Genomic DNA, 25090 nt, shown 5'->3' on the forward strand with positions numbered 1-25090 from the left:
GTGGCTTTAGAGTAAGTCAGTGGAGTGATCTTACATAAGAAAGCAATTCAGTGAGTTAGTTTTAAATTGAACCAATTCATTAGGTTTGATCCAAAGCAAGTGGCAGGAGCAGGTTGCTGGAGTGAGAAGGAATGGAGCAGGGCTTGCCCAACTTTGCACCACATTAAATGCAAAGCAGTGAAGCACAGCACCTGTTGCACGGTGTCTGTGAGAAGCTGCCAGGCAACAGAAGGAATCAGACACCAATTCCTTGCAGTATCCACTGCTGATAGGCTTGTGGGATTTTGAAGAGGGTGATCTGTGTGTGTGTCGCTTCCGCTTTTTCAGGAGGATGGAATTTGGGGATTGAAGTTGTAGGGGCTATTTTTCTCCTTCTCCTTTGTTGTTTAAATTAATCTACTCCTGTTTGCCTCTTATCCAACAGTTCTGCACAGTCTTGAATGGTGGCAAAATGCTCAAGTTAAGGGAAAGGGTTCTTAATAAAAGACAATCGGTATTTAGTTCACTGAAAGACAAAACTAGAATCCCAAAAGTATAGGGAAAAAAAGCATTTTTTAACACAGGTTATTCTTTGCAAGTATTAGAAGTAAACAATATTCACTTCATAGTAATTTACATCTATTGTCGATCTGGTTTAGATACCATGCAGGGAAAAGAAAACTAATCACTCTTTTAGTTAATGCAGATAATTTATATCCAAAGTATAGGAACTGATTCACTATTTGACTAGGTAATTTCAACTAGACTGCTTTTATCATAATTTAACTTTCTGCCTTTTCAGTTTAGGGTTCTGTGGCAAACCTAAAATTTGAGTGATTTTGGCTTATTTCCACCTATAAATATGAATCCATTTAAAGGCCTAGATATAAAAATTGTAACTTTTCTTACATTTCCACTTGGTACTTGACATTAATGAGTTTTAAATGTAATTCTTGAGTGTCTGAGGTTCCAGGAGGCATTCCTTGTTAAGAGTTGCCTTCTTTCAGTGTAATATCTTTACACTGAAAGAAGGCAACTCTTAACAAGGAATGCCTCCTGGAACTTACTCCCTGGAACTTACTTCCTGGAACTTACTTCCCTGGAATGCCTCCTGGAACTTACTTCCCTGGAAATGAGTTCTGCTCACTATTTCTCATGCTTCTCTATGCATTTAGTAAGATTTTTTTTTTCCCATTTGAAGTAATAGCATTTAAATATTCTATTTTTACAAGGAACTTTATTACAGCTACTACTGATTTTGATATTTTACTAATTCATCCAAATTCTCCAGTAATTCTTATAACCAGCATGGCCCCTATATTCTTCTTAAAGTAAAAAATAGAACTTATACAAGGATTTGGAGACATAAACTTTGTAATGCTGGTGTAAGGTTTCAGTCTTTAACTTTACAGGACTGTACAGAAAATCTTATACACCTGAAAAGCAGTAAGATCTCTTTGACTGCTTGTATTGGAAAGAGTTGATTTTTCCAGATATTTGCATGTGTGTATTCTCTTTGTGTTTCTGAATTTTTTTTATCTGAGATCAAATAAGGGAAAATAAATCAAGTCCATTTGGAAAGTAGGAAGGAACAGTTCTACCCTTTTGTATTTCAGAGGAGTTAAAGGTCTGAAACATAACTGGGCTTGGTTCCTAGACTAACAGTTTTCTACAACTATATAGAGTAACAATTAAAACTTACAGTTTTAAAGAGCTTGACAGGTTTGCTTATGCTCGAGCTTTGCAATTCAGTCTGCACAAAAAAGCCAGCCCTGAAATCCATGAGAAATGCTTACTTTAAAATGTTATTGCTGCCATCATAATCAGATGTATGTTAGACACAAATGTTTTAATTGAAGTGAACAATTACCTGTTTTAAGAGTCTTAGCCAATGTTTTCAATCTGAGGTTTAGGTTTAATTTTCCACTTCAATAATTAGCTTCTATCCAGTTGTGTGACTTTCTTGCAGGTCTCCCATTATTTCAAGGACAGATTAAATTGAGTCAGACAGGAGTTCTGATTTGATGGATGTGATAAATTCTACCAGCGTAGGTTTGTCCTGTTATAGATGCTTTCCAGATGGACATGGACATGCTCTGAGCATCTTGCTGACATAATTTAAAGTTTTAGAACTCCACTGTTTTATATCCTTTCTTTTGTATCAAGGTTGATGTTTTCAAACTTAATTTAAAATTCACATATTTATCTTATTTCTTCACATTGCCTAATTTTTAGCCAAGCATGATGAAATCCCCATTCCTTTGCCTTTATAGGACCAGTTAGGAAGCTGCATTGTGTATTTACCATTTGTATTTCATATTATTTCTAAATAATTTCCCCATTCTTAGTGCTTGAACAATCTAAGTTATTTAGTAGCCCATTCAAATTATGACTTTGGTATTTACATTTTTCCGATCTTTTGTCTTTTCTTTGAGCATTAAATTAAGCATGTGGTTTAATATTTAGGTTTACTTTTATCAAAATATATAATTGATAGATTGAGGACTCTAATAGTATTTTTTTTTCTAAATCTGGAAAAGTTCATTCATTCTAAAGCTGACATTTCTTCTCCTTAACTCACTGGCTAGCTGGTCTGCCATGGGTCATAAATGCTTCTCTCCACTTAAGTTCCTTGAAAACTTGAGAAAAAGGCCCAATTTTATGACTTGTGTGTCAAGTTGCACACACCAATTATCTGTGGCATGATCAGAGTCTTAAAACAGTTTTCATAGAAAAAAGAAAGACACATACAAAAATATTCACTTTTAGTGTAGTGAATGTTTTGCTGATAAGAGCAGAAAAGGTTTGAAGATGAAAATTTCACTTGAAGGAGACTTCCAACTCATCCTGTGCATTTTCAGTAAGGTGCAGAATGGGATGGCCTTGTCCATGGAGACATGTCAGGAGACATGTCACACAAGAGTGGTTGTGTGTGAGGTCCTTTACAACCTCTGCCTATGTTTCACAATGTATCTGCTAGATCCCAAGTCATTAGCCAAGGACTTGACTGAACTGAATTCCTTGATGTATAAAAGAATTCCTGTGTGATGGAAAGACTCCAAATTTTGGGCTGTGACTCATTCATGTGTCTTGGTGAAGGGAATGACAACCAGCAGAGGTGTGGCAGGTGGGAACAGCGATTACTTTGGCTCCACTACACAGCTGTGCAGTGTATGTAGTAATATTTTAGGTGAATCATTGAGTCTTTTATTTAAACCTCCTGAGGTTTATCTAGGTCTTTGTTTTTTGTTGATTGGGTTGATTTTTTTTTTGTTGACTTTGTTGATTTGGGTTCAGTTTTTCTAATTTTGACTCCTGTCTATAACAGAAAGATACCAATTTACTCTTTATGGGACTGTTTGGAGATAACCATTAATGGGTGCAAGGCATTCAGATGTTGTGAGGGTGGCAATATAATCAGCTAGAAATATTACCTAGATGGATGTGGGTGTTTTGTGATATCTTTACAGGCTGTGAGAAGTCCTGGGGTGGATGCATCTTTGTGATACTTTAAAGAACTCAAACAAACAAAACAAAAAAACCCCCACAAAACTATGCAGCTATTTCTCCTAGGCTTTAAATTTTTTTAATATTTGTAAATCACAGCCCTGGACTACTATGTAGTTTATCAGCTTAATTAAGAAAAAAGAATAGACCAATGAATTAAAATACTATTTTAATATACCAGCCTACCAATAGTAAAATACTATTGGCCACACTTATCTTTAGTGGTATTCACTTTTTACTGTCTTGGGAAATGTTGCATTTCTGGCTTTCACGGTGTCATCTCTTTGACTGCTTGCAGTGCTATTCTTCTGAAGCACTCATAGAAAGGTAACTGGGTTTTCATTTCATTATTTTTTTCAGGAGAATGGCACTTGTGTCTATTTTTATTTTTCTTTTCTACCTTCTCTGTTTATTCTCTACTTTTATCTGCTAGAGGTCTATTAATCAGAGAGGTATTAAATGTTAGATTTCTAAATCTAGGATCCTGACTATTGTGATCCCTGCTGTACAGATTGCAATTTGACATTTCAAAAAGTCATCTAATGTTTAGATATTTCTTGATGACACCCAGTCACAGTTTCCTCTAAACAGCTTCCCTGCAGTTTCAGATGTAATATATTTCATCTTGGCTAGTAAAGATTTTTATGTTAAGCTTAACTGTAAGATTACAGTGACTGTAATCACTTTTTGAAGACCATTATGATCTTATCCAATACAGCAAAAGACATCAAATAATTCAAGCAGTTTCCTAATCATATTAATTTTCCCTCCCAAAAATCTAGATTTGATTATTAATGCATAAGTGTGGGAAGAAATAAAGAAAAGAGGCTCAGAGATAATTAGTTCTCAAAGTTGGGTAAAAAAAACCATTTTGCAAAATATAATACTTTTGAATGTATTTGATGTAAGACATATGAAATCTTGATTATCTCTTTATATAATTTTATTATAGAACGTGTTCATTTATGTTTAGGTGATTAATTTTGAATGATTCTTTTAGAAAAGAGTTTAAAATACCACCTGCAAAATGTTAGTTGTATATTATTGTTAACAAAACATGAAAACCTTGCACATCACCAGGTGGAAAGGGCTCCTTCCTGAATAGAGATTTACTAAGTTTCTGAACCTATATGACCAAATAATTGTTCTCAGTCTATTAGAATAAAGGGCTTGCTTCAGATCTAAATCTACAGAATTATGCATAGCATGGATGATTTAAAGTGACATCAGTCTACATGATTTTTGTAAATGTCTAGAAATGTTAGCTATCTGTTAAAAAATTGTTAAAGTTTTTAACGTTTTAAAGTTTTACTTTATAAGTAAGCCAAGACATCCTTAAAAAAGTATTTAAAGCTACATATCCAAGAATTTTTACATCCATAGGTGTTATATGGAAATCAGTGAATTCCTCACTTAAAGATTAATAATTGAAATGATATACAAGGCAGGGACTGTATGAATACTGACTAAAATCTTCGCAGATGTTTTTGTAAGTGTTTTTGTGCTTTCTATTTCATACATGTTGATGGAACATCTTTAAATGTAATGTGTTTAATTATATAGTCTCCTTTTTACCAATATGCTTAATTCTCAAGGGATGTTTTTGTATAAATGGGCATAACTAGTGTTGTTTTCCACGTATCTGAAGTTGAATTAAACAAATTATTAGTGTACACTTTGTTTCAGGTGTTGTACTGCATTAACTGCACACTCTTTCTGAGGTGACAGTTCACTATAGACCTCTGTCCTGTGCAGTTATTTCAGTGATTTTCTGGACGAAATTGAACTTGTGACCCAATCCAAAATCCAGAAATTAACTTTAAAACAAAAATAAGATCAAAAAGCTTCTGGATAACATTTTCTGCTCTAGCAGAAAGCATTACTTGCTGTTAGCTTTTAATTTGAGCAAGAAAACTGAAAACTCTAGAATAAAATATGACTGGTTTGAGGTATTTATCAGATTAAATGCAGATAGCAGCTCAAGAAAGGTTTTCATTGGCATTATTGTTAATGAACTGGATTCCTTCACCAAAATGTTGTAGGTTCTGTTTCCAAGTTGCATACACCCACCTAGAATTTTGCAGGTTACTTACTTGGATATCACTGAATCGTATTTATTGTTTAAAAAAAAAATAAATAAGATGCTCTACCATCTCAAAACACAATCCCTTAGAAACATCCATATAATTTGAGAATGTATGTAATAGAAATACATCCAATAGAATTTTTTTTTTAAGAAGTGCTTTATTACCTTTTTTTAATGACAGATAACTCTTTATCAAGCATTAAGGACCACATAACAGATATATCATAAAAATACCAGTGTAAGTTTTCTTGCATTCTTTTCAGATTATGGATCAGTCATGATTGTCCAAAGATTATGGGGTAGCCTTTGCCTTTCTCTTAAGAATACTGAATATTGCTGACTGCATTCATTTCTGTATTTTGTATGGGATACTTTTACTAGAAATTCTTCTAATTGAGTTCTTAGGTAATTGGTTCCCATACTTAAGGTAAATGGGAAAAATGGTAGGTGAGAAATGGTTAGAATAGAGATTTTGAAGTCACATTTTTAAAGGGAACACCATTCCTAAGCAACCAGGGGTATGTTTATGTTCATTCATTCAGTTGCCATCTGAGAGAAATGAAACTAATCCCTGAAATATAAGACACAAGAGGGAAACAAACAGCAGTAAAGAATCTGAAATTGCTAAGAGGAATAAAAGGAATATCCAGAAACTGGACACTAGAAATGGTAAGTGAAGATAAATCTGCAAGGCATTCCCAAGGAGAAATGATGTAATGCACTTAAAAAAAAGAAAAATCAAAACCAAACAAATGAAAAAACCAACAACCCCTCCCTTAAAAAAAAACAAAAAAAAAAAAAAAAAAAAAAAAAGCAAAAACTACCACTAGATGGTTAGTTTGGTTAGTTTAACTTTAACTTTGACAGTGATGCCCACTCTTGAATTCTTGTTGAAATATATAAGCAATATTATTTAAGGAGGTCAGTGCTTTTCTTTACCTGTATTTTAAGAATAAGACCTTTTTTTGAGACTTCAAGTATTCCAGGTTAATTGGAGAATTTTGTGTTTGTGAAATGCTTGACTGTGAAAAGAATGAAGTAAGCTTGTAAGAGTATCATAGATTATGAAAATGTGATTGGAAAATATATTGCATATTGCAAACATATACGTGCAGAAATGTATGCTTTTTTTTTTTTTTAATGTACTTTCTGTAATTTGCACTGATAATGTTTTTCAGAATGCCTCTTGCAAGTTAGGTTTAAAGAGGAGAGTTAGTTTTTTGTAAAGCTTGCCCCATCTGGCTGTGTGTTTCTTATTTCTGCTGTAGAAATTAATGGTCCAAAGGAATTCTGACTATGAGTTTTGCAAACAAAAGTAAATTAAACCTGAAACATAAAAGATGGTAGGTAGGAAATTTTAAGTAGTCTTCTGCTGTTCTCATCATCTTTATTTTATTACTATTCATTATTTTCTTTACTGTTTTGCTTTGATTTCATCTTTTACATGCCGAAATATTAATGTTGCCTCTTGAAGTGCTGCCCTTAGGTACAGCTGGGTTAACGGGCCTGTGAAATCAGAGTATAAATTCCTCAGGATCTGAGCTTTTGGAAGCAAAAATGCTGTGACAAAGTAGGGTGTTGCTGAAGCCTATTACCAGTGCTGTCAGCTTGCAGTGAAAGAAGCGCACCCCAAAATGTCAGGCAGCGGGACTGTTGTGGAGAGGCGTAATTAGGAGCAATTAGCCAGTCTCCCTGCCGGGCAGATCGCTGTTCCCTTTCTCCTTTTTGCCCTTAGCCCTGCTGCCACTGCAGGGTAAGGAGTTATGGCAGTGATGGCTCCCTGGTAGAGAGAGAGGGAGAGGGAGAGTGTGTTTGTGTGTGTGAGAGAGTGTGTGTGTGTGTCCGTGCGGGCGCCCCGGCCCCCTCCCCGCCCCGCCGCATTGTGGAGGGAGGGACCGCGGCCGCCTCCGCCGCCGTGCGGGGCCGGGCGCTGTCCGTGGTGCTGAGCCCGGCGGGACGGGCGCTGTCCGAGGTGCTGATCCAGCAGGGCTGGGCGCTGTCCGAGGTGCTGATCCCAACAGGGCCGGGCGACGTCCGGGTGCTGATCCCAGCGGGGCCGTGAGCTGTCCGAGGTGCTGATCCCAGAGGGGCCCGGAGCTGTCTGAGGTGCTGAGCCGTGCTGCCCGAGCGGCACCATGGTTTTCGCTCCAGGTAAGGGCAGCAGCATCTCGATCCCAGCCGGGTAGCCTCGCAGGAAGGCCCCGGCCGTGCCGGAGAGGTGCTGCGGGGAATGGGTAATGGGTGAGGTAGAGCTGCCAGCAGGCAGAGGCAGGTAGGTTCAAATGAGGATGTTTAGCTTAGGATTTCTTAGCTGTGGGTCCAAAGGTTATGAGGGTCACCCCTGTGGTTCTCATCAGGGACAGGAGCCTCCTATGGAAGTGTGCAGGGTGCTGTGCTTGTCAGACTGCACTAAAGGGTTACGAAGGGGGCTGTGGCCTTTCAGTGACTGGAGAGTGAGCCCCCCTCTGCACCCACACTAGTGAGTGGCTGCTAATATGACCATCCATGAAACTCATGGAAATAATTTACAAATTTCATTTTCTCTTTCCTCCCCCTCAAAACAAAATAAGTACTTGAATGAAAGAGAACAGAAAGTTTTAGTCCAGTTTTTACTGGAACCAAACTGAAGATTTCAGCAGTTCATGTCTAATGTGAGATCTCACTGTATAAGAACACAGAATCTCTAGTGCATAGTATACTTTTGTGTTAATCCATAAAATAAGCAAAACTACAGCAATTTTCAATTGGATTTAGTAAATTCTGCTTGGAAATAGGCAGTTGCTTGTTCAGAGAAGGATGAGAGGCCCAGTAGCTCCAGGGTGTAAATGTAAGTCATGCATAATATCTTCTGTAGGGACATGACTCGAAAATAACTTCATTAAAGATGTATAACTTTCAGCAAAATAGTGGGTCAATAAAAAAGGGAAAGCAAACACTGCAACTTGACAATGGATTACTATTAATACCTTTGTTTTGCAAAGCTAACAGAAGTTTTATCTTCCATGAAATTCTATATTCAATCTCTGAAAGGGTAAGAATCCAAAATCTTTACACTTTCATATTAAAAAAAAAAAAAAATAACGGCACTGACTTTGCTAACCCAATTCAGTTTAATTTTTTTGAAAAAAATAGTATCTCTTTTCAACAATCTCATTAATTTTATCTGTTTAACTGCCTCTCTAATTTTCTACATTCATGTTTACATTGTGTTCTGAAATTGGGAGCAAGTTATTTCTCTTAATAGAATGATCCACTGCTTTTTGTAATACACCTTCAGCATTAGTGGCTCTTTCCCGAACTACTTTTGTCTTTCACACTGTCACCATTAACTGTACAAGTTTCTGAAATGCCCCGTGGGACTGGAATACTTCAGGAAGAGAGTACCACTAAAATAATGAAAACATACACATTTTTTCTCCAAAGGCTGAAGAAGAACAAACCCCAAAGCTCATTAATAACTGCCTGAATTGTTCTTTTCACAACTCTAATCCATAGATGGAAAAAAAATCCTCTGTCTAAAATTGTTTTATATAGTCAATCTTCAGTTTTCCTTTACTCAAAGAAAAGCCCATGGTCTCCTTGAAAATGTTGCCTTTAAATACATTGGGCAACTAAATGGGAATTTGTAAAAGAGATGATAAAGCAATCTATTGTGTTCAAACAGAGCAAGCCTAAGTAGATTCCAATTTTATATTGCTGTTCTTCCCTGCAAATCAGCTCTGCCCTGGCATTATCTCTTCACCAGATATTAAAAAAAAAAAAAAAAAAAAAAAGAGGTTTATGCATCTTTAGCATCTTCATAGTACTTAAGGCCATATGAGTAAAAATACTACAAGTCTACTAAGAAACTGACTTTCATTTCTTCAGTGAACTTCCTGATTTTATCTCAGTATGATGAATGACCTCATTTTCTGTTCCATTTATTTGTTGGGGTGTGAAGGGAGAGGAATTAAAAGATTTATCTAACTGTAAATGGTTAGGGTCAGAATCATAAGCTTCCAAGATGGGATAGATAAAATAAAACAAAACAATCAAGAGAAAATTCTTTTCCAGAAACAAAAATTATGGAAGTCCTTTACCTGACAACAAAGACAAGATTTTGCACATGAAAAGGATGCTGATCTTTTTCTTAAGGTCTTGGATATGTTATTTCAGAACACTGAATTAATGTGCTATATTTATAAACTGTTTAGTAGAAGTAGCTTTTCAAGTTTAAATAACTTTTTAAAAGGTGAAGCTGACTGACTATTTACTGGATACATGCTTTTCTGCCAGTCTTCAACTCCCTAAAACTTATTATCTCCTGTGTTGAAAAAATAACACAACAGAGCAGCACAAAAACAAACAACCTCCAAAGAAGCCTGGCTATTGCTGAGATAGATAGATAGATAGATAGATAGATAGATAGATAGATAGATAGATAGATAGATAGATAGATAGATAAAAATATAATAAAATGGCCAGTGTTCCATGCCAAAATTGGACCTCCTGGCTCATTTTAGACAGTGTACTGCAATTTGTAGGTATGCAAAAAGGTGTTCTTACTTTTCTGCATTTATTCATATTCTTCTTTGTCACTTAAAATTAACATTGAGACTGTTTCAGAAAAGGAACTATGAGTGCATTTTTTCTTTTCTTGGTTTATTTGTACTGGGGCTTCATTGCATTGTCTTGTGCTGATTGATTAATGATGTGCTGATGTATAGGAAATGCAGTCCAAGCTCTGTGAGATGTTTGGGCATTCATTTTCCTGGATAATTCACACATGTTGTTCTGCCCTTAGAAGGGGGGGATGACACTTGAAATTCACACAAGCTACATGTTACCAGTTTTAGTTTTTTTATTTTCCTGAACTGAAATGCTTTGGCAGTTTGAAATGTAGATAACAATAACTATATAACAATATATTATTTTAAATTGCATATAAGGATGGATGTATGTGTATGACTGCAGTAGAGAACCATGAAATTTCAAGGATTAGACCAAAAAGCAGAGAGAAGTCATAATTTTAAAATTGTAGATCTCCTTAAGTAAAAAGTATTTCTTAAATTTTCTTTAGAAGATGGTGTTTTCCAGAATTTTAAAAATATCAATACCGGATTAGCTAATAAAATATTGCTACAAATAATTCCACAGATTAAATAAATGTCATTGTGAGGTGGGAAATGAAGAGGCATTAAAACATTTATTTGTTCTAACACATTAGTAAAATTAGATTATACAGCAAGGTTTTTTGCTGATAGAAGATCATTAGTTTACAATGTGATCACTTCCAATATCAGCATTTACCAGATTTAACAGTAACTTTAAATGTTGCTAATCAAACTACTTTTTTGCAGACTTTTACTTTTCCAAAAATTATCTTGGGCATATTCCTTGCTTCTTTTCATTTCCAAAACATTTTCCTAATGCAAAGATTAAAAAAAATACTCTTTACCTATGATTTGTCTACACAAACACAATACAAAGGTGTTTTTCATGCTTCAAGAATTTTTTTTATGCTCTTTTGCACAAATCACTCACTTATGTTTTACTCTTACTCTGTAAAACCATAAATAAAATAACCAAATAATAGAGTCTCATCACTGCCATAGTTGTTTCATCCAGTACAAAGCTGTGATTTTTTTTGGTTTTTGGGGTTTTTTTGTTTATTTGTATGTTTGTTGGCAAAGTTTATTTTAGAAATGAATCCATTTTGAACTGAATACCTTAAGAAAGATTGGAATATTTACATTGACAGGTTGTTTCAGGTCAAACACTCCCTTTCTTAAGCTTGTGTCTACTTTGAATCGTGTGATTTCATCTTTCAGGTGAATCTTGTTATTTCTCAGAGTAATTTGAAGAATTCCTTTTACCTGACGGTTTCTCTATAACTAGAAACTCAGATGCATTAATCAACACCCTATAGTTCTAGAAGAAGGAGGAGGATATAGAATTAATTTTTATATCAATATTTTTGTATTAAAAAAAAGTGTGAACACAAAGTTTAAAGATAGACATTAGAGAAGTCAGAATGTTCACAGCTCAGTGCCTTTTTCGTGCAGCAGCAACACCAGTAGGTTTATCAACGAGCTTTTCATCAGCGCAGCTGTTCCTGACATTTTTAAGCTGGGAGCAACACAGAAAACTTGTATAATGACACTGAAGATCAGAAATGCATCCTGTACCAAACATTTTAGGAATCTAATTACACTGCCATTGAAGAAATAGCAGCTGCATACTGAAACAGATGTTCTTACTGGTCTGAATAGTCGTGATCTTCTCCAGTGGAAAAAGCTGGGATAACAACAACCTGTTGTGATGCAGAATGTGAAGATGTGAAATTTCTTGACATAATTTTTCTCTTTTTTTTGATTACAGTGTTACAGGTACTATTACAGATTCCTGACCACAATATCCAGATCAAGACAGTGAATGCAAAAAGTGCTATCAATAACTTTACTTCTTTGAAGGTACCCTGTTGTGTGATATCTCCAGCGTTTGTGCTGACTGTGGTACTCTGGCACTCAGTTATGCAGTGCTTTTCATCCATGAGAACAAGACAGGACGCAGTCCTTGTCCTTATTAACTGCTGTGCTACATCCTGCTAATGTTTTAAGTTCTCCAGTCCCCCCAGAAAAATCCCTAAAAAAAAAGTAAAAGTGTATACGTATAGGATTCTTATTTGATAGCTTAATGTTGATAAAGTCCATATGCAGGACATAATTTGAAAGTGAAAACCAAAACTGTTTGTCAGCCTCATGCAGTCTGATATAATGGAGGTTTTGTCCAGTATTTGCCCGGGCTGGTAGTGAGTATGGAGGCAGTTGCTGCCCAGAAGTGTCTGAATGCATTTACAGCTCTCAATAGTAGTTCAAAGTGTTTGCCACCTGGTAGGAAGAAATCATACAGGAGGAAATTCCTTATTCTCTTTCGCTGAAGAAAAATGTGTCTTGTGCTGACCTTTTCCCAGTGACACATTCATCTTTCCCCTGCTGTGAAACTCCACTAGCAGACCTCATTAGTGAGGTGAAAGAAATTTAGTTCATAGATATTCAGAAATGTGATGAAATTAGCAAGTTAAGAAAACAATCAGCAGTCCTAGGTACAATCTTTCTTTAAAGTACAATTCAACATAGGGTTTAAAAATGGCACAGAATTTATTGTTTCAAATAATTTTTAACAGAACTGAAGGCTTGAACTAGTGAGGCTGGCACCTTTCACTTCACTGTCACTGGATTAAATCCTATTCAGGTTAGGTGTCAGAATAATTCTGTTATCACAGTGGCTGTGTATGGCCTATATTGGAGGAGCTGTTCATAGTTAGGGGATAGTGGTAATAAGTGATATAGTCCTTATTAACATCCTTACTGGAACTGTTTATTGAGCAGGAAAGTCAAATCTTGAATGTAGAAAAGGAACGAGTTACACTGACCTCTAGAGTTTGTCCCTCCAAGTCATTGTTCTTGCAGGTGAATTGTTCTCTTGTACTTGTTGGAGACATAAGAAATGTCATTCCAATCTTATAAGTTTTATTGTGCTAATGGAAATAAATGTCCTTACTGTAAAATACAGTGACCGGTAGATTTTTTCCTATGCCTCCAATCTTGTCTATTAAAGATTTTAAGAACATAATGCATTGTATTATGTTACAAATTCTAGGTTAAGCAAAAATTATTTGCAAGAAATGTATTCAAATTTGTTTATGGCCTTTTTGAAGTTTTTTGACTATTAGTTGGCCATCTGCATTGTATATTTTACATAATAACTTGAAAGATTCTACAGAAATTTAATGAGTGTCAATTGGAACAGAGTATTTACTGATGTTAGCAGAAATGAAAAGCTGACCTGAATAGCTCTAAAATGCTTCAGGTTCCTTTAGAGTGCCTTGCCACAGAAGTCAGGGGAGGTTAGCTCTGTGGTGCTGTCGTCTGCCCTTGCAAATCCTGTAGTTGTGTTTCCAGAAGATGCTGCCTTCCTTCCTTCAAGCGAGTTTGAAATTTTTTTTCTTGAAGAAGTAAATTGAGCCATGTTCTATTCAAGCATTTTGCTAGTGATGAGGCAGACATAACCTCCTGTGGATTACTTGCGTTTGCTTCATTTTGTAGTGTGTATATTTGATAGAATAACCCTGTATTTTCTGTCTTTGGGCAGTGAATCCACTCATGATTTATCAGTGCAGAAGGGTTGGATATCCATTAACACTTCTGTTAAATACTTGCAGATTGACATTATATTTTGTCTTGAAATAAGTTTTCTTAATATAGCAGAATATATTTCTCTGGGAAGACAGAGAATCAGTTCCAAGAGTGGAAAACAACATGTGATGGCATCCTGTTGTAGAGAGATTCTGTCAAGATTACAGCTATGAAATTAAAAATACCAAAAAAGGGTTTTGCTCTTTCTAGGCTCCTTTCAGGTTTATGTAATCTGTGATTTTCTTTCTATCATGACTTTGTGTATATACATGCATGTGTAGGAAAAGGGAATGTCCTAAAGGGAATGTCCTGAATGTCCTTCAGGACATTCCCTTCCTGAAGCCCAAGGGAATGTCCTGAAGCTTTTTCAGGGGGAGATTTAGGTTGGATATTAGAAAATGGTTCTTCACCCAGGGGGTGTTCATGGCACTAGAATAGGGTCCCCAGGAAAATGGTCATGGCACCAAGCCTGACACAGTTCAAAAGTATTTGGAAAACACTCCCAGGGACATGGTGAGACTCTTGGGGATTGTCCCAAACAGGGCAAGAGTTGGACCCAATCATCCTGATGGGTCCCCTCCAACGCAGCATAAGCATGTTCTGTAATTCTGAGATTCTACATCTACAAAATTCTACATATATATATATATATATATATATATATATATATATATGAGTATATAAAATGTTAATCTTGGTTGCTAATAGCTGTATTTACAGCTTTCATACTCCACTCACATTCTAAAATAAACAGGGAAATTTTTGTGTACTGCTGTGCATGTGCAAATTTAGGGCTTTTTTTTTTATTTAGGGGATGATTTTTTTTATTTCCTGGGGGTTTTTATTGCGGGGTTTGGGGTTTATTTTAGAGCTAGAGAAGAGTTCTGCTTCACCTGACATTTGGCCTGACAATTTTTGACTCTGAATAATCTGGTATAAATTGAAATATATCTAAAATGTAGCAGGATTTTTTCACTGGCTAAAGCAGAATGTTTCCTGGATTTTTACAGGTTATGTAATCTTTTCCATATTTTCTACACTTAAAAAAGAAAATCAGGTTCAGATATTGCAAATTTTAATTAACCTGTACATAGTTCTTTAAGACCAAAGCCCACAAAAAGTTATAGAAATACAAACACAGCAGCTAGCAAAATAAGCTTCCATTGAAAATTTGCCCTTTGCTTATGCTCTATAGTGGTGGATGCTGAAAGTTTTCTAACAAATGCTGTGTTTCTATGGGGATCAAAATGAGCTTTTTGTTACAGATTCAGAAGTCCTACATAAATGTTATCTTGATTTCTGTTCTTAATGTTTTCTTTTTAGAGAGGAATCTCTGAGCACCTGAACTGTAGAAAATAGAAGGCAGAGGGGGTCAGATGCTGAGTGGTGTCATTCAGGGGCCCATCTAGGGACTTGAGTTCTTTGATGCCTTTATCAATGACACAGGCAGTGGGATTGAGTGCACCCTCTGCGAGTTTGCAGGTGAAACAAAGCTGAGCTGTACAGCTGGCCCAGCAGAAGAATGGGATGCTGTCCAGAGGGACCTGGACAAACTTGAGGACCTCATAAAGTTCAACAAGTCCAAGTGCAAAGTACTGCACATGGGTTGAGGCAACACCAGAGATGAGCACAGACTGGAAGAACTCATTGAAAGCAGCCATGATGAGAAGGTCTTGGGGCTACTGGTGGATGAAAAACTGGATGTGAGCCAGCAATGTGCACTTACAGCCCTGAAACCCAACCATATCCTGGGCTACATCAAAAGTAGTGTGCCCAGCAGGTCAAAAGTTGTGGTTCCCCTACTCCAGTCTGATGAGGTCCCATCTGTAGTACTGCATCTAGCTCTGGAATCCTCAACACAAGAAGGGCGTGGTCCTGTTAGTGTGGGTTCAGAGAAGAGGAAAAAAAAAAGATGAACAGAGGGCTGGAGCACTTCTCCAATGAAGGCAGTTCGAGAGAGTTGGGGTTGTTCAGCTTGGAGAAGGGAAGACACTGGGGAGACCTTCAGGGAGCCTTCCAGTGCATAAAATGGCTTATAAAAAAGAGTGAGTTTTTATATGGGCAGATAGTGATAAAATAAGGGGGAATGGTTTTAAATTAAAAGAGGGAAGGTTTAGATTAGATATTAGGAAGAAATTCTTCACTGTGAGGATGGTGAGGTACAGAAACAGGTTGCCTAAAGAGGTTCTGGATGCCCCATGGCAGGGAGTTTAGAATTAGGTGTTCTTTAAGCTCCCTTCCAACCCAAACCAATCTATGATTCTGTCACCTGTATCTGTGCCACTGGACATCTCCCACCTTGGAAAAATTACAGCTTTTGGTGTAGAGAGGTTTCTTATTTTAGTACTTGAAATGTGTTCTCTAAAAGAAGTAGGAAAATTGTGCAGATGAAAAGAATATAAATTTTTCATTAACTTTGAAGCAGCTGGTCACAGATGCTCTTTAGGGAATATCTTCTTTTTAATACACTGAACTGCCTGCCTAAGACTCAAAAACCCTGTTAAATTAATCTTAGTTTACAGTATTGAATCCAGACATATTCCTTTTGGGACCAAAATCTGAGTATCACATTTATGAGTTTGGGTGAGGCAGAATTGTCAGTGATTATTATTTTGAACTATGTTCAGGCTTCAAAGCTGAAAGACTCAGTCCTTAAGGAGTGAATTTATTCCTGGAAAATATATAGATTGAAGCGTATAATCTGCTTTTAGTTAATGTTATTGAACAATGACAAGAATTCTTACTCAAACATTGAAAAAATGCTTAAGAATAGATAGGTCTCAGCAATCTCTTAATCTAAAAAAAATTCAATTTCACTGGCATATTTCAAATAGTATGAAATAACTTGCTGGAGTCTGTAAAAAGATAGCTTTGTATATATAAAAAAAAAAAAAACCAAAGAGAATTCCAGATATTCTTATCTCTTAAGAAAGAGTAAAAATTCAGTGGGAAAAAAATTACAAAACCTGACTTGCGATAATGTCTGAATAAAAAGGTACAATGAAGTATTGCTTTGTAGATATTAGTATGTTCTTTGAGACAGTTTATCTGCATTTCTCCACTCCTCTTTTGCCCTTATATTCCTACTCCATTTGTATTCAGAACAGAGTAATTCCAGCTTCATTCTTAAAATTTATTTTGAAGAGCAAAGTATTCTCTGCAGGCCCCATTCATGATACAGTCCCTCTTCCATGCTGGTTGAACAGAAAGAATTGGGAATGAGGTTAGGGCAGAAAATAAACCTGAACTGAACCTTAAGTTTTCTAGTGATAGTCAATGTGGCAAGACCCTGCAAACAGCACATCAGAAAATTGGAAAAACACAGGATCCTACATTAAAGTACTTCTGGCATTTCTGATATGTTCAGTCCTCTCTTCTTCCTCAAGGAATCAGGGGGGGTATTGTCTCCTGCTGCTTGACAGCTATTAGTCAGGATGTCACTGGGCTCTATTTTAGAGCATGAGAAATGTTACTGGACAGAATTAACTCTAGTGCAGTTAAGAATACATTTATTACTATTTTCTTTAATTTTAAATATTAAATTTGTAACTTCTTTCTAGGACCTTTTAATGATATCTCTGAGCTAGAACCATTACTGACATTGAGACAAATTGGGTTTCTAATTCTGTAAAATAGTTTAATGGCTCTCATGTGCAAAGTTGGTTTGTGCACATGTGTTGGAAAGTCTTCAGCCCTGGCTGATTGCCATGTTCATTCATTCTGGTTGTAATTAACATGACTCATCAACATTTCCTGATTGTGAATCTCTTCTTCAAATTTCTTGTGCTGAAATCCCAGCACCAACCTCTAAAGCAAATCAAAGAAGGAGATGTTTTAACCACTTCAATTCACAGGTTATAAAATATTTGACAGAGGAGGCTCATCTGGAACTTGCATGGTGGCCAACAAGATGGAGGGATATGTCACTGCCTAATGGCAAAGGGAAGCTAAAGAACTGAGCTTGGTTTCTTGTAGAAGAATATCAATATTGATGCAAAGAATGTTACTGTTAATTATTACAGCATTCACACATACATGGTGTCATTACAAACCTGCCAGGTTCTGGAAGGTTTTTCAATATCTGCAGTTTATAAATACAATTTACATAACAACATGCAGCTTTTTGCTGTATGCACAGCTCCCATGCATCCACACTGGACCTTCTGATGAAGTCTAATCATCACGGTCTTGTCTATTTATACTTTCATTCCATTTAAAATTTTCATTTGTACTATCAGCTGAGTTATAAAAATTACAGCAATAATTTTAAATAGAATTGAGACAGATTTTCCAGAGATCAGTGTTTTTCTTGGATTAATAATAATAATAACAGTAATTTTTATTTAAAAACTAATTCTAATGTTGCAGTGCTGCAGGAAAGAGTAATCATTAACTATTGCAATACAAAGCAATATATTGCTAAATCTAATGGTAAATTTTTAGTTAAAGACTATACCTGCATAATCTTATGTAAATTTGAAGAAAATTCATTTACTTGGCTTTTTCAGCTTCAGAATTATTGCAAAAATTTAAATTATAGCTAACAGGGGAGTGCATTATGCGTAATTCTGAGTTTTAAATTTCTCAAAAGTTTATTTAGGGGAATGTGATTTTTATTCTTATTTTTAGATACAGTTAAAGTTCAAAGTGGTTTATACAACCTACAGAAAGAATAAACGTTACGAGCTTTGAGGAAAGATGAGTGCAAAGGTCTTTAACTCCCCACTGTTTATTGACAGCATTAGAAGACCTGGGATAGACTTGCATCTTTGCAAGATCATGCCTGTCATAGTTTTCTTTCATGATAGTATTCCAAATAATCCAAGGAAAATGTACAGCAGAGAGCTTAGCTGTTGATTCAAACATATTAGCCAGTACTGAGTGTTACTTATTAGGAGTTTTTATAAAGGTGTAATAAATTTAACTTCTAGCTAGCTGAAAGGAAATAGCCCCAGGGGATATCAACAGAAAGTGTGGGAGACTACTTTGATTGCAGGCTGGAAAGGAAGTGAGTCAGGATACTTTGAAGCAAGTGAAGTGTATAAATGAGAGAAGGCTCATGTGCAACCAGAGTGAATTTCTTAAACATTTGATGTCTAAATGCTTTTTCTCTTGAGTTTTTTTTTTTTTTTGCCATGTATAACTTTCTAGAATATTACATAGTGTAGAAATATCTCAGATGATGTAAAATCTTACACACAAGGAGTTCTTAGACTTAAACTAATATTAGTTCTATTAATTGAAATTAATACTTGGAATTTACTTCAAATATTTTTATTCTTTTTCCAAATGTCTGCCATATTTCCCTTCATGGGGAACATCCTCAAACAAACCAATTTCAAGGCACTGATACATGCCACTAAATTTAGTAGAAGTGGAATATGTGGCTGATTCTTGCAAGAATCAGTCCAAGATTTTGAAGTTTTTTGGATCTCTCAAACTGTAGTTTGGATTGCAGAACCAGACCAGTGTTTAAAAGTTACTTTTTATCTGCTGAGTTATTTGGCATAAAATTTATGGAGAGTAGCACAAGGTAATGAAAACATGGTAAAGAGGCTTCATCATGTGTTGATGGTAAAATTGCTGCCTTGTATTTAACATCCCTTAACCCAGATATTTCAGTTCTCTATTTACAGAATTGGAGTGCTGGCAATGAAGAATGAGCATCCAAAGATAGAGAACAAGTAAAGATTTTCTAACATCAAGAGAAAAATGTAGTCTTTAGACAAGGAAAACTAATAGGCAGCATGTGTTTCTGGTGTTGTTCAAGTTTTTCCCAGAAATTACTTCAAATTACCTATTTGTCATGGAATTTTAACTTAACAGTTATGCTTCAAACCTTACAAAATGGTAGATAAATATAATTCTATTTTAATGTCCTAGTAACTCTCATTTTGATTAGCTAAACACAAAACACCTAGCCAGCAGGAGCTATGTCTTTTTTTTTCACTTGATTGAAAATGTGCAGTTCTTAAAGTCCCTAATTAATTCTATAGGCACTCAAATTTCTGCCTGGATATGCACAGCAGTCTGTATTTCAGCAAGGTAGACATAGATATCTTCCAGCCCAGCCCCTTTGGGATTCTTGTATGAATCATCTCCACTTTCCTTTCTTCTTGCTCAGAGTAGGCCCAGTGTAGCAATAAATAAGTGAGCTTCTCAGAAAACAACAATCCAACTGCTTTCCTTGAAATGAATAATTGGAAGAAGAGGGGGTAGTAGGGATGCTTTTTTGGGAGATTGCTGTTTACTCATTCAGGAAATGAAAATTGTGACCTATCACGGCCTAAACAGCTAAAATCCCAGGAATGGAGTAGGTTTGTGGTTGGAAGGGACCTCTAAAGGTCATCTTGTCCAGCTCCTACTCAAGCAGGGTCATCTAGAACACCTTGCCCAGGATCATGTCATGTTGGACCAGCTGTAATAGATACAATATACCCAGGGGAGCTGGATGTTTGTTTTTGACTGCTTTAAATCTCTGCCAGCCCAGCTCCTACAAATAATGGTCCCAACACAGGCTCAGACCTGGGTCAAACACAGTGTCAAATATCACCCTCCAAAATAACTATAATTTTCACTTGGTTTCTAATTTAGATGGTCCACACAAGCTGCCAATGGTCTCATTGTTCACATCACCCCAGGCCAACAGCTTTGATTCTCTCTGTGTCTGAAGCCAATTATCTCTTGTTATCTGGCTTGCTATCATCCTTACCATTTTACACAAATATTAATTAAGTTTATTCAAGCTGCTTCATTTCCTTTCTGTGCATACCTAAACCCTCAGAGGCTGGGCAGAGGTAGTCCAGAGGTTTTGAGTTCTCTGTTCTTGGTTATCTCAGCAAATAAAAGAATAATCTAATGAGTTTGAGCTGAGCAGACCTACTCTACATCTCATTTATCTGTGTGGTGCTTTCAGACAGGTTTTGCTCCTGAATAAACGACTGAAAAGCCCAGGGAGAAATGCACTTGAAATCTCTTTTTGTTCAACTGACTGTTGCTATGGATGACCTTTCTGAATTAAAAATATTTAAACACCAGATTTTGTAGATTAATTGGCAAGGACCAAATAAATAACAAAGCATCCCCAAGGAGAGCAAACTAAGTAATTTTCAACAGTGATGTGCCTAATGACAGTATGTTTTCAATTATATATTCTGGCGGTTTGTGGCTTTGAGGATTGGCAAATTTTTCACATTTCATAAAACCTCATTGTCTATTCCAACATAATCATTTTTATTTAAAATTTTGTTTATCCCTGCTTTTGTTAATACTTTATCTTCTGAACATCAGATGTGTTGACTGATCTTTTTCAGCCAGGCAAGAAGACTAATTAGTTGTCTGATAAAATGTGAGTTCATGTTTGAGTAGTAAAGAATTATCTATACTTGATCTTTTAAGTAACATTTAATTCCATCCAAAACCACACTGTTTCAAGTGCTGAGGAGTGGAAAAAACTGAATCAGGGAAGCTGACTGTTCAAAGAATTCAAGTGATTTTTTCAGTCAGCTCTTCCAGTTTTAAACACTTTTACTATGTTTTCACAGGTATTAACCTCTTTCTTGTCTTTACAGTGATGAGTACCCCAGACCTGGATCCAGCACACCAGAGTCTGACAGGGGCTGAGAACAGGGGTAGAATCACATCCCTTTGCTCCTGGCCATACTCTTGTTGTAAAGACCAGAATACATTTCTGGGCTACAAACCATCTTATTTCCAGCTTTTTGTCTACCAGTCTCCCCAAGTACTTCTCCACAAATCTGCTGGTAATAAATTCACCACCCAGTCTGCATTGACATCAGGCATTACGTTGACCCAGGGGCATGACCTTGTCTCTTCAAACATATAGCATATTCCCTAAGGAAAGAAGTGATTCTTTTCTTTCTATGTTAAGTTTCCTTAAAAAAACCTGAACATTGTTATTCATCACAATTTCAGATATGCACCTCTCATAAAAACACCTGATCTTTAATTCACTCTGTTTGATTTCTCTCAGGATACAATTCTTAATATATGTAATTAAAACAGTAAACTACAAATCCTATGTAATGAAATACTTGAGCATAACAGTTAACTAAGAAAGAACTGAGATGAGTATATTTAAAAACTTTAAAATCAAATCTAGTGATGTCAGTAGCACCTAGTCTAGGCATTTCAATTAACAACTGATTTCCTATATGCCAGTAAGTGCTCATAAGAATTATTTTTTGTTAATCAGTATCAGCTGTGACCATTACAGACCATTCTTTATTGCCCAAATTGCCACTTATGCTAGGAGTCAAAATATTTTAAAGAGAAGCCTCTTAACATAAACTACTCTTCTTCATTAGCAGATGTCAGTAGTCATACTACATTACTTCATTTTTCTCTAGATTTAAACACTTTAGCCAAACAAGGAAGTTTCACATGAAAATATATATTTGACAGGTTGTCATAGAAAATGTTCTCTGTTTTACCTACAGGAATCTGAGTATTTCTTAATGTTTTGCAGATATGTTTTAAAGTCTATCTAAGGGTTAATAAACTGCACTGAAGAAAATTGTATACCTTGAAGTCAATTGGCATTTGATAGATGAGGGCTTTCAATCTGAAGTAAAAATAAAAAGAAATGTTAATGAAACTGTTTTTTTCTATGTGGTGGTGAGGGAGTACATGTCAAGCTTGTAAAATAAAGTGCAATTCCCTATCCAGAAGCACAGCTCAAGTCAAAATGGATGTGATTCACAGCTGGATGAGAAAACCTTCCTTTCCTGTCTTACTGCATAACACATCTGTTCTTGTTTCAGCTGTGAAGTCACAGCTGTCCCCTGTGCTGGGGAGTGGGTAATTGAGCTGTATGACTCAAAATCTCCCTCTTTATTCAGTCCTGTGGTGCTGAGCACGCACAGGCACTTTCCTCCCTAATTCATCTTCAGTATTGGCAGGTTTCCTATGTAATAAACTGTCCCCAGTCACTCTGTGATTTTGCTCCCTCCCTCTTCTTTTTCTTTCCTTCAGGTTTTCATGGACTAGCCCCACATTCTTAGTTCCTTTTCTGTTTTGTTTGGCTCTGGCAGGTGAGAAGCCAGGGCTGGAGCAAGATGAAGTTAAGCTGCAGATTGCCAGCAAGCAGATTGTGCAGACTGCTATCCTCCGAGCAGTGCAACAGGTTTCCCAGGAGAGCCAGCAAAAGGAGAAGCGAACAAACACCAGTACAAGCCTCCAACTAGAAAGAGGAAAACTAACCAAGAAGCATGAAAAGAAGTAAAGGAGGAGATTGGGGTTTTTCAACTCCCGTCTGCAGTATTTTCAGCCTTCTCTTTAGTATCAGCTGTATTGCTAGTGCAATGCTACTGCTGTAAAGCAAACCAAAGTATTATCACACCTAGACATAGGGAAAAACTGCAATAGTCCTCATCTGAGAAATATTAAGTGCATTAGATGAATGACTCCATATTTATGCAGTGCCTCTTAACAGAAACAATAACCATAGCTGAAAAAGTAGTTTCAAGCACAAGCTCTCTGATATGGGCTTATTCTCAAAAGCTTGTTGCCAGTGCACTTTCATGCTAAGTTCTGCGTGCACCACTTACGTCAGTTCAGCTGGACGGACTCTTCTCTGCATTTCTGGGCTCACTGAAGCTCTGTTTGCTGAAGAAATCATTTATTGTCAGGTGTAGCAGAATGCTTTCAGGCTCCCTTGAAGCACGGGTTTGTACTTTGCTTTGATTAGACATGAACTATGTGAAATGGTAGTATAAAGTGGATTTGGTAAGTTCTGTGAACCAGTTTATTTTTTCATCTTGGGGGGAAAAAAAAGCAATCCAGTAAGACTGCAGTGACTGTGATCTATGACTATGATCATATATGTATGATCTATGTCTTTTTTTAAAAGAAGTTAAATACTGAAGTTTTAGTCTACTTATTGAAGTACTTCTATACTACTGCATAAAAATCACTTGTGCCTCAACTATTCCTTTTAATTTTCTCGATGTTGAAAGAAAAGGAACTGATGCTAACATAAGGAGTTGGCCAGAATTTGCTCCAGTTTTGCAACTTTGCTGGGTCTTGAATTACAGAAAGTGGAGACTAAAGTGTCTTTAAAAAAAGAGGGTTGAATATATTAATATCTTTAAGGATGAAAATATACAGTATCTGAATTCTGTCATGGTAGGTATTTCTCACCTGCTGGGTGTAGAGTGACTTTAGATATTTGCAGTTGTTACATATTCAACTTAAATAGCACTGCGTGAAGCTGGTGATACAGAGCTTATCCCTTCAACTGCTCTATATGGCTGAAGAAATCCATGATGTTTCTGAAAATGCAAATTAAATACATGTACCTTTCACTTTTATTGCTCCCTTTGTGTAATGATGATTGCACTATTATACATATGAAATGAATAACAGTATATTTAATTCTAGAAATGGCTTGTAGCTCTGCTTCAAATGAATTCCTGTAGTAATACACCTGGAAATACAAAGAGGAAGACGCCCAGCAAAACTTTCCTAATGGCTTTTCTACTCAGCTAGATGATCCTCAAAGAGACTGTGGGTTAAATAATTGGCTATTACTGTGTCCTGTTGCTTATGGTAAATGATTTTGGGATTCCTTCTCCTGGACAGAGGCTTAGTCATGAATAACCACATACTGTAATGTTAAGTCTTTGTAATCTGCTTGGTTTCTTTTTCTTTTTCTTTTTTAAAATTTAACAGCACTGACTCATACAAGACAGTGATTTAGCTCAATCTTTTTTCACTTAAAAATGCAAAGAGGAATCCAACATGATTGAAAGTGTTCCAAATCATCTAGTAATGAAAACTGACCTGGATTCCAAGTACACAGGTGGTTCACTTCTGTAGACACTGAGTGAATTTTTAGTCAAGCAAACTTTGAAAGGTGAAAATAGTTGGGTCTTGAGACATGTAGGTGTTTTTGTAATAGTGATTTTTTAACCATTAGCTTTTTCACTAGTTCACCTTTGTTTGGGAGTTAACTCTTTTCTAAGCCCTCTTTGTATTTTTCTCTCTGAGAGCCTTAGAAAACTGATCATGAATAAAGGTTCAGTTCTGAGGCTGATGAGCAGACAAGTCTGGTGGATGAGAGAGAACAAACTTGTTGGAGAAACTCTGTGGTGCAAAACTGTGTTTGCCATGGACTCACCATGCTGCAGGAAGGAGACATATAGAACATCTCCATTTCTTTTTGTCCCCAGATATTTGAAATATGTTTGGATTTGGTGTTTTCTTTTAGTTGGGCATTTTTTTTTTGTTGGTGTTGCTGGTTTGGGGGTTATTTATGTCTTGGTTTTTGTTACTGATAATTATGTTAATAACCTTCATATAATTTTGAAACTGTTTCTTT

General features: G+C 36.2%; 1 protein-coding gene across 1 annotated transcript; it reads left to right on the forward strand.

Annotated features, from left to right (window-relative positions):
• The first annotated feature begins 12368 nt into the window (after positions 1–12368).
• Positions 12369–23089, forward strand: AKAIN1 (A-kinase anchor inhibitor 1). Its single transcript, XM_050971025.1, has 2 exons — positions 12369–12444; positions 22803–23089. Exons 1-2 carry the CDS (start codon positions 12369–12371, stop codon positions 22991–22993), a joined length of 267 nt encoding a protein of 88 aa, XP_050826982.1. The 3' UTR covers positions 22994–23089.
• Positions 23090–25090: the final 2001 nt, after the last annotated feature.

This window comes from Serinus canaria, chromosome 2, assembly GCF_022539315.1.
Source record: "Serinus canaria isolate serCan28SL12 chromosome 2, serCan2020, whole genome shotgun sequence".
NCBI lineage: Eukaryota > Metazoa > Chordata > Aves > Passeriformes > Fringillidae > Serinus > Serinus canaria.